Genomic DNA, 14,272 nt, shown 5'->3' with positions numbered 1-14,272 from the left:
GCCCAGTTCCAGAATCTCACCCGCAAGGCTAATACATGCATTCAGGAGTGAGCTGTTAGCCATATCCTGCACTGATTGAGCAGAACTAGGGGGGGTGGAAATTCTCCACCCCTTGTCCCCCATCAGCTGCAGCCTGTTGCACTACCTATAGGGTGAATGTCATTACCACAGGATCACCCTCAGCTGTATCTTATTGCACTACCTGTGGTGGTGTGGGCATACTAACCACCCTGCTTACATGTACTCCAGCATAGCGAAAACATTTTCAATGAAATAAAAATAACAAAGAAAATCACATTTTTTCTCTTGTTTAATTTGGGCTTTCCCCCTCCAAGACCCCGTTTCCCCAGTTTTATTACCCCCACCCTTTTTAATCCCTCAGCCCACACCCCATATGTATGTTTACCAAAAATGGGAATTTTTGGTTGTTATTTTTGTTTCACTGAAAAAGGTCCCGTGAGTGGTTGTACCAAAGCAACCAAGGGAAATGGCTGGTGTGCGCTGCGCTTTCCTGGCTGGCTTGCAGAAACTTGCTATCCTCTGCTAGTTCCCTGGGACGGGCATTGCAGGGAAAGTACAAGCAGAAATGTCTGGGCAGCATGGGGACTGGTCATTGGTTGCACATTAAAATTAACCGAACTTCAGATCCTTCTAGAAGAGTTTCGAGAGGACCAGCTGTTCTTAGTTGTTCGGAACTATGTGGTATGCCCAGCAGACAGTCGCTGACACATCCTCATGCAGGCAAAAGGCGGAGCTGAACTATGTTCCTGACTCAGCATTTACTCTGTTTATTCTGATTGACCACAACGTTATCACCACGAGTCAGAAATGGTTCCTGATTGGGCAGCGTCAGGTTTTTATTCCATATACCTAAGGAAATTAAAAGTAGATGGCTTCTCTAAAACGTAGTTTTCAAATACAAGACCCTAGGAGCTTTAGCCGTTAACCGAATTTATAGAGTTCTGTGAAGTGTTGTGTTTTGTAGAAATAATATAACCCACTAAGAGGTCCAGTAAAAGACTGTAACTAGAGCTAGGCAGCTGCTTCGTTTACCTATAACCTTTGGATCAATTTCAAATTGTAAATCACTGAACATGTATTGGGATATTTAGTTTCTGGTGTCCTTAGATTGATCTCTGAAGTTCAACACTAGCCGAGATTCCCTTGAAAAACAACACTGCTCTTTAGAGAAGGGGGGGAACAGCTACCACTTTACAGGAACGAGCCAGTGCACGGTTGGCAGACGTCATTTTACGACAGTGGAAATTGTTTATCTGTATGTGTGCATTAGTGTACATGTGTCGAATTTGGGTGATTGGTGACTGTATGACAAGCTAATAGCTTGTAACCTGAAATGTTTAGCCCGTTATAGCATGAACAAGTGTTGGGTTAGCTGCACCCGCAGTTAGGTGATCTCCACAAAAGTGGTACATTTTACAGTGACATCACCATTTACATATGTCTTTTTATACTGTGTTTATTCCTGGAAGATAGTAAAATCATTCTGCTCCTTGGCTGCACTCACAGAACATTCCAATGGGTGGAACCTCGGTTTCAAAGGGCTTGCTTGTATTTATGTAAGTAAGATCCAGTGGTAAAGATTTTGCACTGGCATTGTTGTGGCACTGTAGATCGAAAGGTATAGTTTTGGGTCAGTTAGTGTGGTGTTTATTGGCTTGTAAATTAGTACCAAACATGTACGTGTAATGCATACAACCACTTGGAGAAAGTGTTGAGTTCCATGAAAACTTCTGATCACAACAAATGATTCACAATGTTTAAGCTGAAGTGTATTGGATAACACACAAGTAGTCTGGTTGTAGGATTTGGATTGTAAACCGCTTTTATTTGGGGATTTTCTACAAGTGCTTTTGCGTAAATCATGAGGGCTGAAGCCCAAACTATTGGCATTGCCAATGTTTGTTGTATAGACATGTTTGGACATTCCTATTATTTTAAGGTTTACCATATTGTGGTTGTTTGGACACCTCCCTTTGCTTCCGGACCTCTCTGGGGAGTACAGGGTGCCCTCAGACCACTTTAACAAATGTGAAGGCAGTATTTTTAGTCGCACTATCTGTTTACCTTCATGATTTCAATACCTCTGAACCAGGTTGTGTTACTCCTTTGGGCGTTGTGCATGGAAGCCTTTGACCCCCACTCTCCACCCGGTGCTTCTTCTGTTCAGAAAAGGATTTTGTCACACCAAGCTTTACTTTCATTCGCACAAACGTAAGTGACATGACAGATTCAACTGTCATCCTGTCTCCAAAACACTGACACAAGAAGAAAATAGGTGCAATTTTTATGAAATATATTTCTTTTTTTATTCTAGTATATCATTTGATGGATATACACAAATAATAACCCACAACGATTTAGGTGGACATGTAATCAGTAATCACTCCGGGGCACGTAAATCATCTGCGGACTAAATAACGAGATGCAAGAATGGAGTTCTGGAATGAAGGAGATGCAGATATGTAAACATGATATGCAACCTTGTATTGTGTGTGCCAACTGATCTATTATTGGATATTTCCCAGTGGAGGGTGAAATCATTGGGCTGAGCAGTGGGGCACAGGGGTTCTCCCTTGATTGCTTTTGTGTGATATCCACTTAGGCATCAACAGGTCTTCTGTGTGAGATGACTCGTGAGATAATATTATTAAATAAAAGCAAGCAAGTGATAGATCATATATTTTAAGGGGTGTGCTATAAGCCTTGCACGTTCACCTTATTTAGTAAAGAAAGGAAACGGAAATACCTATGCTGGTTCCACCCAGCAACTCAAGAATAATTGCGAGCAATAACGTCCAGTATATGCATTAGTTAAAATGAAAAGCAAACAAATCATATGAATAGGCAGTGAGTTCAAGTAGATACTTAATTCATAAAAAAGGTCAGAGAATTACCTCTATAAAGCAGCTTCAAAGAGAACTACAGACACTACTACAAACATAGATCGAGGAACAAAGACATACTAAGGACTGAACTGATATCGGTGCTTAACTATGTACGCTTTCCATGTATACTGAATCTTACATGGAAAACCACCCGGCATCGATCTGCACACTTAAACAGCACTGCACAACACCCTTTGCCATCCCCAAACTCTTGGCCTCTAATGCAACGTAGATTAAAAAAGATGCAAGGAAATCTAAACCTTAGAACAGGGCTAGACGCAGATGCGTTGCTAGGGAGGGCCTGAGGGGGCTATAGCCCTGGGTCTTTTGATTGTAGCCCAGGATAGAAGCTCAGGGGTTACAACCAAAAATGCTAGCTAGCCCTGAGTCCCAACAGTCCCAAAATTATCATTGCCCAGATCTTTTCCAGACCTAGCAACACCCCTGGCTAGATGACTGTGACCCTCAGATGTTTTGGCCTGTAACTCACATCGACTATGGGCCGAATGGTCAGAGGCGAGAGATTATGAGAATTGTGGGGCAGAATATGTAGGCTCCAAGTAATAAATAAGCATGCATGTCAGTTACTGCTGACTTTAATGAAATGTAAAGCCACCAAAACGTTATTCCCCCCAGAAGTCACTATTATGGAGCAGAATACACCCAGACGTTGGCACAAAATAAGACCAGCCTGCAGCTGGTCGGAAACATTGTAAGACCCATTCACAGCTGCTATCTGATGGAAACCGTGTCCTGTATAATCTGTACACACATACGCAGTGATGTTGGAGTGTTCTGTGCATTTTGCGTCACATAAAGGTCCCAGAAATGTAAATATATAACCAGCAATATTTTCAGAACAAGCAGTTATTACCGCTATTGGCATTTATTGCAATTGTATTTTTATAGCATCTGGAAAATCATGAAAATACATTCCATCACACGTATTTTTGAACATTAGTGGTATTTACACTTGGTGGCAATGTCATACCACTGGTGGCCTGGTGCGATTTTAATAAGAGCAGTTATATTGTCTGGTTGAGTGGTAACCTCTGCCGAACAATACTTTACACTGGTGGTATTTCCTTTTTATAAGAAGGTGCATGGCGGGTGAGAGGTTGGCTTCCCCTGACTTAGATAATAAAAAGTCTAACCATGATCTTTTTTATGCATTGCTTTAGGTTGTGACACATTAAATTGGATAAGAACACAAGTTCATGTTTATAATTGTGTATTGTTTATTTTTGCCCTGAAAATGTTCAGTGGAAACAGTACCGCTATAAGGGGAAATTTGTAGACCCTAAGTCTTAAGACCTTTATGGTATGCTTCCCTGTAGACAGATAGCTAAATTAATACTCTCATTTTAGTCTATGTAAATATCATTACTGAAATTATGGCTAAATAGAGAGCCAGTCCCTCATTAATGTCTGTCACTCTTTTGATTGGGTGAATCTTTTTTTTTTTTTTTGCTCACCTCGTTAATTCTTGTTCTGTCATTTGGAAGTTGTGCAACTGAGTATACTACTAATAGCAATCCACATACAAGAATCCTTTCTCAATCATTGCATGTTCACCGTGGGCCTCATTCCGAGTAGGGCGCAAAGGGATATCGGGCACCGTTAAGGACATAGGTGCCGGTAATCCCTTTGCGCCCTATTCCGAGGTCCCTTAGCGGATCCCGCTATGGGTGCCTGGTTTTACCAGGCACCCTTGGCGGGAGCCTCAAAGGGACCAGGGAGCAAATAACGGTACCGCAAATTGCGGTACCATTATTAGCTCCCTCCCCATTCCCATTAGCCCTATGGGGGCTCAAATGGGAATGGAGATTGCCTTTTTCAATGGGGACTTAGCGGTCGCGCAAAGGTCGGACTACACCGGTAAATCCCCATTGAACCAGGTCGGAGTCGGTACCAGTATTGGAGGCAGCCATGGTGGTAATAGCACCATGGCTGCCTCCAATCTCGGAATGAGGCCCCTTGACGTTTTAAGAACTGTGATCCAATGGACATACCATTTCCTCCTGGGAAGTACTCCACCAGGATGAAGAAAAGAAACAATTAAGAATTTTGGGCAGAACTATAGAAAATGACTTTCAAAGGACCCCATATCCCATGAGTTTGAAAGGAGGCCCTGCTATAACTACCAAGGGTGTCTAGCTGTGTCACGAATTACACAGGAAAACATTATTGTCCTCTTATTTGTATTCAGAAAAATTATTAAGAAAGGCCTGTAGTCATTTTCATTTTTGCAGTCCTGCTAGTGGCTTTTCTGCTCTATGCATGTATTGTTCATAGCAGCTTTATATTATTCTACAGTTTTCTCAGAACTTTCCGCAAAGATGCCCCATTTTAGACAAAAGGCACTTTTCTTTATTTTTGTGGAAGGAGAATTAGACTCACGCTTTCAATGTCCTCTTAATACTGTTCTTCAGATTGTTTGAAATTACATTATAATTGGTTATTTATAACTTGCTTACTACTCGTTTCTAAGCACGGACCCAGGCATCGAACCTGAATTGCTCTGTGTCGTCTTGCTTCCAGAACGAGCATGTTGCCCCTGATCTATCCTCCCTGCCCAGTAAGTAGATACTCATTTTCACCTGGGCCCTCCTCAGGTTTCAGAGGATAAGTAGACGGAACATTCCGGGCAAATTATGCAAGTTTTCCTTAAGGTGGAAATATTGGGGTCTCTGTTTCTGACCACACACTGGTGGTCAGGGTCTTACCTTCTGCTCCTAACACCAGGTCATCTTCACAATTATGCCACCTCATCCCTGAAACACAGGACACTGATATTAATATCCAGCTGGTTCAGGAACACAGTTTATACTTATTGTTGAAATATTAACTTAGGCCATGCCCATTAGGAAACAGAGATAGAAGTAGGATAACAACTTCATTCACAGCGTCAGGTGGTTACAGTTTTGTCAGGTATGGTGGGCAACATATTCTGAGAATATTCGAGCGTAAATATATCCTTACAAGTTGGCAGCCTGTGTCAGTGCAAACATTTTCAAGTTAGGGGTTGGCCTGGCACATCATATATATAAAATGAATGAAATCTAAAGTATGAAATTGCAAGTTAATGGATCAGTGCACGCGCTAGAGTACAGAAACAATATCCTGATGGATGCTGGGATATTTCAGCAAGTGAATATTTGTATTTGTTTTATTTGTATAGCGCGCTAGGCCCGAGGGCAACCAGGCGCATATCTTGGAGTTACAGACAGTCAAAGATCATAATCACAGGTTCATACATTAAGGTACAACGGTACAAAAGTGGCAGACTAGGGTGCAGGCAAAAAACTGTGATTTCACAATCCAGGTGCAAGTAGTGCAAGAGTAGTGGGGCAGCATAGCTTATACTGGTGGTGAGTGATGAGTAGTGGATACCCATAGCTTGGCAATGTTTTTGAAGAGCGTGGCGGATGAGAGAGTTCTGATGGAGAGTGGCACGGAGTTCCAGAGTTTGGAGGCAAGGACTGGGAAGCTGACGCCACCGGCAAACTGCAGGTTGTATTTCGGTATAGTGAGCGATTGAGCTTGGGCAGATCTTAGTGTCTGTGAGGGGATGTATTGTGAAAAGCGGGAAGTTAAGTAGGTAGGGGCCTGATTGTTGATACATTTGTGAGTGAGAGTCAGGGATTTGAGCGAAATTCTTTGTGCGACGGAGAGCCAATGTAAGCTCTTCCTGGTGTCAGAGATGTGCGCCGACCTAGGGATGGCGGGGGCTGCTCTGATTGCATTGTTTTGGCCAGTTTGAAGTTTGTTGAGGTTACGTTGGTTAGTGCCTTGATATAATGCGTTGCAATAATCAAGTTTAAACATAACCAGCGTCTTAGCGAGAGTGATGCAGTTCTGGGTGGAGAGGAATGAGCGGCAGGCAGTAATCATCTTGCAGGTGTAGGCTGATGCAGAGGCGACTGTGTTGGTTTGTCGGTTAAGGGACAGCATGGAATCGACATAGATCCCCAGGGTTTTGGTCTCTTTAGCCACTTTGATGGAATTGCCATCAATATTGAAAGTGCTTAAGGACGGGTCAAGTTTGCTGAGTCTTTGTTGGGTACCAAGGATGAGGAGCTCTGTCTTGTCATCATTGAGACAAAGCTCAATGATGACAAGACATCGTGACCGTTCCACACCCGTAGGTAGTTGCTTCGAGTCCTTTCGATGTTTGTATGTTTTGGAAATTACTCATTTTTATTGGTCCCTGCTGATTCCAAAAATGGCATTCTTCTTCCGTAGTAAACCTGGTGAACGGTGGGCATTCGGTAATCTGCAGGCAGCAACCTGATCTCTGCTGGAATACCTGATATGATATGATATGGCATTTATAACACGCCTATACTCAAGTGTTTCAAGGCGCGACGAGGCAAGGGAGGGGAACAGAGGCAGGATAAAGACAACGATCTTACTAGGCCAGGTGACATTAAGATCACACAAGTGCAGGGGAGTGTGGAAAGGGAAAAGTACGGGGGTGAAGCGATAGTGCAATACATAGGATCAACAGTAAAATAAATAAAATAAATAAGAACAATAGGTAAAAGTGCGGCCAGCTTGTGGCAAGTGCAGGGGTAAGTGCAGATATCTAGTGTCAAGAGCTGGTAGCGGACTGTAGGGATACAGAAACATCCCTCAAGTGCAGGTTTTGCCTGGGAGGCAGTGCAGGTGTGCAACTGGCAGGGGAGGGGACCTGGGCCCGATATGTGGGGTGCATTTAAAGGCCCTAAACAGAAATCTATTTCACCTGAAAAAACACACTTAAACACTGCCACCAAAAACGGCCGTTCTTTGCTTTTCCTGTCACATGATTGGCAAGCAGTTGAACACTGTAACCCAAAAACGGCCCTGTGTTGCTTTTATTTCACCTAAATGACAAGAAGATATGCACCGCATTCAAAAGGGACCCTGCGTTGCTTTTATTTCACCTAAATGACAAGAAGTGAGGCACTGCATCCAAAGTGGCCCTGCGTTGCTTTTATTTCACTTGAATGACAAGAAGATATACACTGCATCAAAAAAAATGCCCTTGTTTTACTTTTAATTCACATGAGGGGCAAGAATTTCAACACCACAACTAGACACAGCTTTTGCTCTCCTTTCACTTGAACAGCAGCCCTTGAAACACTGCAAACAAAAAACAGCTTGGATTTTTCTTTTGTTCATGTCAAATCAGAGAACCATGTGGAAGGGGACCCTTTCGTTGTCAATGGACCAACAGCAAATGCAAACTTGCTCAAAAAGGAGAAATTAAAGAATCACGTGAGATACAAGACAGGATTTCAAACGTTAGAGGACAAAAAAAAGGCTTGCACACGTGTGAAAAAGAAAATTAATTTTAAAGGTAACAGTGAAAAGTTAGCACTGCTCGCACAGAAATGTCAGGGAAATATGCTGTGGGGGGGGTGTACTAAAGCAATGTACATTATGTTTCCAGCCACAAGACTTCAGTCACCTTTGAAGAGGCACAGACTACCAGTTTGGGCAAAGGCAGGAAGCTTCACAATGAAAAGCCCTGCTTCTCACTGGAAGTCGCACCTACCAGTGAACCATCCCACAGACAAATGTGATGTTACTGAGGGCATCATCATTCCTTGCCATGCCAGACTTCAAGGCAGGGGCTCAGGGATTTTAAAGAAAGCAAGTGTGGCTCAAGCTTGACTAGGAGGTGTGAGCTCCTTCCTGAACCCACTACTAAGAACAAACTGACAACTTGAAAGGGTGCATAAAAATCTCTGGTCACCGGCTGTGGGGGATGAAGCGCCCCCCACAGAGTGGGACAGATCCTCCCCATGGACATTAAAGGACCCATTTCATTTTAGGCATCTTTCGCAGGAATTGGAATGAGAAATCATTTTGTTTCATGCTATGTTTTTATGTAATTTCCAGGCAGTTTTAAAGAGATAAAGTGCATTGTTCTAGGACTTTAGAGACTGAAATGGCCAGTTAGAATGGTTTTCTGGCTGATCTAAAAATGAGAAAAATATGACAATTGGTTGAAAGATGGGAAATAAAATTATGAACATGCTTGATCAATTGCAGATTTATGACTGTTATACATTTTGTAAAAAGGACAAAAATGTGCCACCCCGACATGCTACATAATACAGTCTTGGTGATTGGCTTCCCTAATTCCCTACGACCAATTAAAACCACTAATCTTATGCATATAGCAGGGGCTAATAGAATTATGAAGTTATGAGACATGATATGATATGATAGGTTATTTATAACATGCTTAATACCCAGAGGTTTCTAAGCGCGGACCCAGGTATTGAACCTGTGGTGCTCTGTATCACCTTGCATCCAAGGTGAACACGTTGCCACTGAGCTATCCTCCTGAGAAAAACAGTTTTTTGTTAAAAAGTGGCAGAGAGAACAAAGAATAGTAATAAATGCAACCAGACAGATGGTGTTTTCTTCCCTTGAACCAATCATGCCAGGGTGCAGAGAGAGGAATGATAAACTGCCCTATCCGAGTGGTAGGGGTAATTACAGCATACTCCCCCTAGATTGTAAAGTGAGTGATGTCATTTGTACTATATAAGGGGGACAGTACTAAGTCAGACACACAAAAATCTAGGGAGACAGGAGAAGGAGGACGGAGAGAAGGTGGCTGTAGCTTACCATCTTTGAGAGTGCAGTGACCAGACCCCTTGCCTAGCTGTCCAGAGTGTCCTGAGATCCAGCTGGCTTTCCAGAATCCTAAACCAAGGCAGTTTGCAGTGACCAAACCCCTTACCTAGCTGTCCAGAGTGTCCTGAGATCCAGCTGGCTATCCAGAATTCCAAACCAAGGCTTGCTGTGTAAGTAGCAAACAACCTCAGCCCTAAGTTGTATAAGCCCTTCCTTTTGTAGCAGTGCACCCAATAATTCCCCCATTGAAAACCCCACATTGCTAGTGTAATTCAGGCACCTTCCCATAGAAGAATCTGTGTTTAACCTGTTTGTGTTAGCATATTCCCTTGGTAAACCTCTCAGTGTCTGTGTAAATCCTTAGCACATTTTTAAGTAAATCAATTAATTCCCCCATTGAAATGCACAGTAGCAGATGGTTGGAATTCAAAATTTACCACCTTGTCCCTGGTGTCTTTCTTTAATTATTATAGTCATTAAAGTGTTGCCTCAAAAGAATTAGTCTCCTTGTAACTGAAAACCGAGTTTGTCACTGTATTGTGTATATCACCCCACAAATTCCTATTTGCATCGGTCCTATTAAAACCCAAAACCGTAGACCCATTGAGAGCAATCCGTTTTGCCTACAAGTCGATCTGTTATGTGCCTCTGTCTTCCTATTCTGAGCTAAACCCCTTCCCTGAGCTGCCAGTCATTGTATATCCAGTGAAAACCAAAGTTCTGTTTGCTATTGTATGTTTCCCTTTTGCATTTGCTTTCTCCCAAAACGATGTTCCCATTTCATTTCTACTTTGCCCTGGTGTGCTGATTGGTATTATCTAAGCTTCCCTATCTCCCCAAGTGTAAGCAACACGAATATCCTTTCATTTTGTCCCCTAGACGTTGTGAGTAATAATCAAAATCCCATTCTGACATTTTGCTCCAAAAACGGGTTTTCACTTTCTTTGCTGGCTTCCCATCTGGGGGTGATGGGCTTTACCCCAAATCCGATTTTCTCTCTCTACTCCTACTCCGTGCCACTGCCTTCCATTCAAAGGAATCAACTTAGCTGATGATTGGGGGTGGATGTTGCAGGGGCGGGTGCTAAACTGTTGGTGTTATCTCTTTATAAAATAGTTATTTTTCTGTGTTGCCATTAAAGATTGTGTGAATGGTAACAGGATATCTTAACCTAATTGTGTTGTAGAGATTAGTGCATTTGTGTTACTACTATATTGGTGGCTGTGAAATTGTTTGATTTTCCTTTTGCATTAAATAATATATTAATAAATATCTTATTGATACACACCGGCCTGATTCCTGGTCCATTGTGACACGGGGTGCTTGTGGAGTTTTATTGTGAGACGGGTTGGAGGCCTACTCAAAGAAAAAGAACCTGTGGTTTATTAAAAATACAAATCATTTTATTGTACGCCACATTCATTGTCGGGGAAGGAGTTCCTGGCTGGAGTGTGCAGTGTAATAAAACTGCCAGAGATCAGAGTGTAGCTATGTGATCAGTGCAGTTCCAGTCCGGAGGTCAGCAGGGTAGAGGAGGAGAGAAAGCAGAAGCAAAGAGGAAAGTCTTGAGGTGCTTTAGGAACCGGAGATGGTTCTCCTCTAGTTTCAGGGAGGCCCCAGCCGAAGAAAGAGATCTACCACCAACTCATTGCTTGGAGAAGCAACTGACCCTGAGGGAGCTGGAGGCAGATGATGGAAAAGTCCGAGAAGGAAGATATTTAGGAAGAGAGAGTTAAGGTATTGAGGCTACATGCCCCAGAAGGCCTTGTGGACAATGCATAGGGTTTTGAACTTAATCCTCGGAGCCACTGGGAGCCAGTGCAGAGACTTCAGTCCTGGAGGGATACAATCCCTTGGCATTTGGCTCGCAGTCCTGTTCTTGATGAGTTGCACAGGGTGGAGAGTAGAAGTAGGCACATTTAGAAATAGGCTGTTGCAGTAGTCCAGCCTAAAGAGAACCAGAGCTCTGGAGACAGTGAGCTTCTTGGGGAAGGAGAGGAAAAGAAAAATACCTGAGGAGGTGCAGCTGGTAGTGTGACTTCTTAGAGAGATCAGAGATGTGAGGAGAGAAGGAGAGTGTGGAGTCGAAGATGGCCACGAGATGTTTAGCCTCACAGTTGGGAGCAGGAAGAGGACCAAAAGAGACAGGAAAGGAGGGAGCAGGTGTGCCGATGAGGAGAATCTCAGTCTTGCTGGCGTTAAGGCAGAGATTGTTGGCGGCACACCACTCCTGGATATCAGACAGATAGTCAGAGAGGAGAGAAGTCGAAGAGGTGGCAGAAGTGAGCCTGAAAATGAGCTAAATGTCATCCGCATAGTACTGAAAGTTGGGAGAGAGAACGGCAATGCAATGGGCAAGAACTGCCAGGAATTGGTTGAACAGCAAGGGAGAGAGGTTAGATCCCTGGGGAACACCACAGGTAGAGATTGAGATAGAGGAGAGGAAGGATCCAAGTTGGACCTGGCAGGGTCGATCGGAGAGGAAGAGGTCAGCTAAGCCAGTGCCTGATCGGTGATACCCAAGTTATCACAGAGATGGTTTGAGAGGATGGCATGGTTAACCGTGTCAAAAGCAGAAAAGAGATCAAGTAAGATGAGGACACAAGGGGTATTGGAATCATGGTTGGAGAGCAGGCCTTCACAGATTTTCAGGAGAGGAGTTTTCGTGCTTCTCGCAGCTCTGAAGCCAGACTGATGGTCATGGAGACAGCCAACCGATTCAGTATGATGGCCAGCTTTTCCAGGAGTTTGCTAAGGAAAGGAGTGATGAAGATAGGGCCGAAGTTAGCCGGGCAGGAGGGGTCAGCTGAGGGTTTCTTAAGAAGAGGGTGCACAAGTCAGTGCTTCAGGGGGGAAGGAGTGGTTGCAGAAGTCAGCCAAAGCAGGAGCCAGGGTGTCAATGTGGTCCTTGATGGTTTAAGAGGAACAGGGAGAACCTGTTTTGATGAGACTTCCATAGTTCAGACTTGTCTAGAAACCGTGTCTGAGGAGAACAGGGGAAAGGCAGAGAAGAAGGGAGGAAAGGTGGCCACAGAAGGGCCAGAGGAAGAGCGGGGAGTAGATGGAGGAGGAGGAGAGGAGTAGAGAGAGGACAGGAGAGGTAGACACTGCTGCAGGATTGGCCAGCTCCTTGCAGATTTTAAAGAGTTTGGCCGAGCTGTTGTAACGCTCACCTGGTATCCACGGGGACATCAATCAGCCTGTTCTGACCTCTCACGACCTCAAACCCTTCCCTGGAGTCTACTCAACTGGAGACTGGGCCTGTAACACAGGATTGGTAGAGTTGAACTCCCTATTGTCTCTGTGTGCTTGAACCACTTCTTGCCCGGGGTCCAACCCTTCCCTTTGATCCACAGCTCACCTTGTTTTCTTGGAAAGTGTGCTCTCCGTCCTGCTTTCAGTGCAGGGGCGCGTTGATTGATGTGGGCTTGTTGCTGCCTAGTTACTTCACTGGCAAGAGTCCGACAGGTAAGTATAATGAGTCTTTTGAGCAGTTCTCTAACTTTGTTTCTTTCCTTTCTTAGATGATGGCTGGCGTCCGGGGATGGCGACGTGCTGCTGAGATGAGTAGCGCTGAAGGTGAGTGAGAGCGCGATGCAACCCTTTCGTATTTGTATTGAACTGAGTTATTTTTCTCTGTCTTTTAGGTGCTGCAATGTTTTCAGCTTGGATGCTGGTTATGAAGAAGAAATGCGGTGAGTAAGCGCGGTATGCGGCGCTTCTAGATGTTTCCACGCTAACCTGGAGTGTCTTTTCCCTCTTGCAGATGGATGAGAAGTTCCAGAGACAGAGTTCCCCCAGAGCGGCTGGGAATCAGGTAAGCGTTTGAAGCTCGTAAAATCTTTAAAAATAAATGAAGATTTGCTGAATGCTTACTAATGCCTTTTTCTTTTTCTTTTCCCTTTTCCTTAGGAAGCGGCATGCCGGGATGGGAATGACACTGCCGAAGATGCCAGCAGAACAGAAGGAGCGATGAATGATGGGCAGAAGCGCCGCAAGTTAAGGCTGTTCCTAACAGTGTTCTTGTTCTTGCAGGAGCTGGGCGCAGAAGAAAGATGCAGGCCTACTGGAGACCGATCCGAACACACTGAGTGTCACGCTGCAGGTGGAGAAAACACAAAGCATGTTTCTCAGCCTGGGCGTGGCTTAAATAGTCTCTGGGTATCCCAGGTGTATCTGGGCTGAACCACACCCAAACGACTAGACTGCACATGCAGTTCTGGGAACCGAAATATGTGGGGGCATCCATCTTGTCCCCATCAATGCACTACAAGTCCAATCCCCAATGTTATCCTATGGGAGTGAGTGAGTCTGGTGCCACAAGCGCCAAGTCTGACTCCAAGTGGGTCTTTGGAGGGATTGAGATGCACTTGAGGGCCATGTAGGTGATTGTGGCCTGGCTCCAGCCTGGCATCTTGGAGGGCTGGGGACATGAGGGGCAGGAATCATGACAGCTGTTGGATGCTGCAGAGACGTGGGCTTGGATGAGGGCTCTCTTCTTGGTGCAGCCAGAGAGCCAGTATTGCTTTTAGAGCAGGTGGCAGGCCAGTTTGTCAGAAGATGTACAGGAAGCACGCGATTTCCTCTCAGCCACCCTGCACTTGCGTTTAAGTGTGACGAGGTCTGAGTCACACCATGAGTTGCACTTGGCTTTGGGCTTCCAGCAGATCCTCATGACAGGGACAAGAACATCAAGAGTATCAGACATAACAGAGTGGAGCATTGAAAGG

At 44.4% G+C, this 14,272-nt stretch overlaps 1 protein-coding gene across 4 annotated transcripts in view; it reads right to left on the bottom strand.

The window, feature by feature from the left end:
* ITPRID1 (ITPR interacting domain containing 1) overlaps positions 1-14,272 on the bottom strand; it is an 826,173-nt gene that overhangs the window by 540,656 nt on the left and 271,245 nt on the right. For 3 of the 4 annotated variants that reach the window (XM_069613212.1, XM_069613215.1, XM_069613213.1), the window contains exon 4: positions 5,633-5,680. The exons of the other annotated variant lie outside the window; for it this stretch is intronic. In XM_069613212.1, the coding sequence (XP_069469313.1) occupies positions 5,633-5,680 (48 nt within the window). The remainder of the gene's footprint in view (positions 1-5,632; positions 5,681-14,272) is intronic. 4 annotated transcript variants of the gene reach the window in all.

This window comes from Ambystoma mexicanum, chromosome 5p (assembly GCF_040938575.1).
Source record: "Ambystoma mexicanum isolate Mex_15411 chromosome 5p, UKY_AmexF1_1, whole genome shotgun sequence".
Taxonomy (NCBI): Eukaryota; Metazoa; Chordata; class Amphibia; order Caudata; family Ambystomatidae; genus Ambystoma; species Ambystoma mexicanum.
This window is presented reverse-complemented; position numbering and strand designations above follow the sequence as displayed.